The sequence below is a fragment of the Lycium ferocissimum genome, unplaced genomic scaffold, assembly GCF_029784015.1.
Source record: "Lycium ferocissimum isolate CSIRO_LF1 unplaced genomic scaffold, AGI_CSIRO_Lferr_CH_V1 ctg27390, whole genome shotgun sequence".
Taxonomy (NCBI): Eukaryota; Viridiplantae; Streptophyta; class Magnoliopsida; order Solanales; family Solanaceae; genus Lycium; species Lycium ferocissimum.
This window is the reverse complement of record NW_026723543.1, coordinates 3036-6251: the sequence shown is the minus strand read 5'-3', so window position 1 is coordinate 6251 and position 3216 is coordinate 3036. Positions and strand designations below refer to the sequence as shown.

General features: G+C 46.5%; 1 protein-coding gene across 1 annotated transcript; it reads left to right on the top strand.

The window, feature by feature from the left end:
• Window positions 1–1422: 1422 nt before the first annotated feature.
• Window positions 1423–1771, top strand: LOC132043704 (uncharacterized mitochondrial protein AtMg01110; the record flags this gene model as incomplete). The annotated part of the gene is made up of 1 exon (XM_059434168.1): window positions 1423–1771. A coding segment is annotated over exon 1 (349 nt), but the record flags the coding sequence as incomplete, so codon positions are not given.
• Window positions 1772–3216: the final 1445 nt, after the last annotated feature.

Below are 3216 nucleotides of genomic sequence, written 5' to 3'. Positions count from 1 at the left end.
ATCAGGCGTCGCTTCTATTTCGTTTTTGATTATTATTTTGGACCCTACAATGGCAGAACCTAGAAAGCTGCTCTTTTTTCCCTGTCCCGTGGTTTGATACCGTCTAGCCTCTAGCTAGGAAGTCTTGGATTCGTATACCATGTAGGTGAGAAAATCGTCCGCGACTAGCTATCCTTATTCTCCTCCCAGGGATGGTTAGGAATATGGGTGCGGGAGGCTGAGGGACGACCACGATGAGTACGCGTTTTTATATAGGATCAAACGGCTTTTGTTCGATCGAGGAGCAGAGATAGATATGAGCTGACAGCTTCTGTTTCCTGGTATTTTGTTTTGGGTGAGATGTACACCGAAAGGAATTGACGCTACAAACACTTTTCTCCGGCAGTCCCCGATCGAAAGTTAGCTCGACTCAAGTCGACAAGCGAGAGACAAGGTTGGGTGAGGGTACAAGGCATCATGTGGGATCTACGATCGACTGTGCCCGTTGTTGGCTTTGCAGATGCTTTCAAATACTCTAGCAGTATATTCCATTCATTGTATATATCCCCTTTTCGTGTCATTGACATCAGAGATTGCATTCAATCGAATGGTTTGACATAAGAAATGTTCTAGTCTATCTGTAGTAGTTCTGTTTGTTTATAGTAGAGTAATGAGGGTGGCGACTCACAAGGGGAGTGTAGACCAGAGCAAGAGGGAGCCAAGCCAGCTACTGTGGTTGTGCCATTTGGTGGGCCAAAGTAGTCTAGTGGCGGTGAAAAGACGATAGTAGACCAGACGGGGACACCACCAGAACACCCGAACAAGGATCTATTTTCTTTTGAAGCTATAGTACATATGCACTTTATACGTCTGTCTTACTAATAATATTCCTTAGCGTACATCTGTACTATAACCCTCCCCTCTGGGAGGTGTTTTCAAGGGAAGGCGGACTCCGCAGCTGCGGACCGGGCACTATCACTATACTATGCGATGCTTTTTACCAAAAAAATGGAAACGAAACGTCTTAGTGTTGTTCCTAGGTTGGGGGGCGGGGGCAAGCCTTCAAGACACGACTGAAAGCTGTTAGTACGACTAGCAGGCTTCCTAGCTCGAGTGAATGCCGCAACGCAATAAGGCGAGAGTTTAGTTGCGCAATAAGGGCTGGGCTGGTCGCTTGAAAGAAATAAGATGCGTACTCCACTTCACGCAGCTAACGTTGTTTTTGTTAGCAGGTTCCGTGGCCTAGCAAGTGGATAGTAAGTAGCTTTCTCCTAATATCTCCTTCCCCGTCGGTCAGTCGGTTTAAGATACAACTTCTATCTCAGTCTTGTCTTGCGACAAATGTTTTCCTAGTGCCTTTTGTTCGCAGAAGGTTTCGTTTGTTGTAGGGCAGACGCTCGGATATTACTCCTCTTGGCCTCTCTTTGCATTTGCACACCATTTATGGTGTGGCTTGCAGCAGAGAAGGTATACCCTGGAGAGACTTTTCTGTCTTATGCTGTGCTCGGTGATGATGTTCTCATCGCCGATGAGCGTGTTGCGCCAGTCTACGCCAGTATGGTTCAAAAGCTTGGTGTGAAGATATCTTCTGCCAAGTCTCTTTGTTCCTCTACTGGTTGTGCAGAGTTTGCCAAAAGATTTCTTGTGGATGAGCTCCGCCGAGATCTGTCACCAGTCTCGGTTAGGTGTCTCATGAATTCTTTCTCCCCATTAGGCCTTTATGGCCTTGCCCGTCAGTATGACATTAAGCGGTTTTACACTTTCTGTCGTATTGGGGGAATGGGCTACAGAAGTATTTCTTGTTTATCCACTAAGCGTTCTCGCACGACGGAGAGACGCTTTTGGATATTCAATAAGATTCGACTACCAGTCTCCTGGTGGCTCGGTCGAGGTCAAAGTTGACATAATAAGGCGGATGGCGCCTCTTGATCCGGAGGGCGATTGGGAGCAACGTGGGGCTCGCGCTCTAGATAATCCTAGGACCGCCACTGGGGAAGAGTTGTTGGAGAGGCTCTATACCCTTTTAGAGGATCTTAATCGGGGTGGAGTCCATTCCCAAGCCTATCAGTCTTTGATAAAAAAAGTGTTCAAAAGAGGATGAAATCCCGATGAACACTCAGAGACATAGGTAAGGGGGAAGCTTTACTCGCCCTTCTGAATGAAGAATAGGTCCAGTCCAGGGGACAAATCAATAGGAAAGGCAGAAAAGACTGTGCCAAAAAAATGGGTGTTTTCTTATATTGTTTAAAAAAAGAAATCGAGGAACCTAATGGATCGAACTTGAACTCCGGGTGACTGGATCGCCCCGGCGGGGTCACTCTGACGCAGAGGGCCCTGAGAAGCGTAGCCGTCCAGTAACTGATCCTTTAGTAGGTGATGGGGCTCCCTTGGCAAGACTTTCTTTCTGCCTTGATGCGTGGGAGAGGTAGCCGAATTAGGATATCACTACTGGCACGGGCTGCGCAGGAAATAGCGATCCTAAATAAAGAAGTGTTGGCCCCAAAAGAAGTTCTTCTCAACCAAATTGTTGACCTACTTCAACAACAGCAGCCTGACCCAAATCCCCCGCTCCAGCATGACGTAGTATCGTATCTTAAAGCAGCTATCAGCCAAAATCTCGAATACCTATTTAATCGGCATAACTTTCATCTTCCCCCTAACTTAACATTTTCGGAATTTACGGACCAGAAACGGAACAATCAACATAATGTAAATGAGACTTTTGGACTTCTAAAGGATTTGGTCTTGTTTGAATAAAGTAGTAGCCCTTTTCAGGAGGCCAACAATCCGCTTTTTTTTGTTTAGAAGGGGAAGGAATGAAACAAATTTCCCTAGTAGAATATGCCCAGAATCTGATTGAGGGGCAAAATAGGTGTTGCTAGGAAATGAATCAATACCCACGGGCAGAGACTAGGCTGCACATGAATATAGATGCCCCATTCCCCATTTCCTTTCTTGGGGGAATATCCGCCTCTTAGTCCCTAGACAGAACAGGAATTAGAGCAGCAAGCGACGAAGGGCTTACCCCGAGACCTAGCATCGTCGAAGGTCAGGCTTAGGGCACGAGTTCTAAAGTGAATCATAAGGGGTCGCATATATAAATCAGGCTTGTGCAAGCAAGGGACACTTTACTTCAAGCGAATAGTGCTGCCTCGCTTTAGCTAGGCTGAGAATACGATTTCCGACATTGAACTTCAAAAGAAAGGAGGAGAAGACGATCTGCGGCTGCAAGTGTGC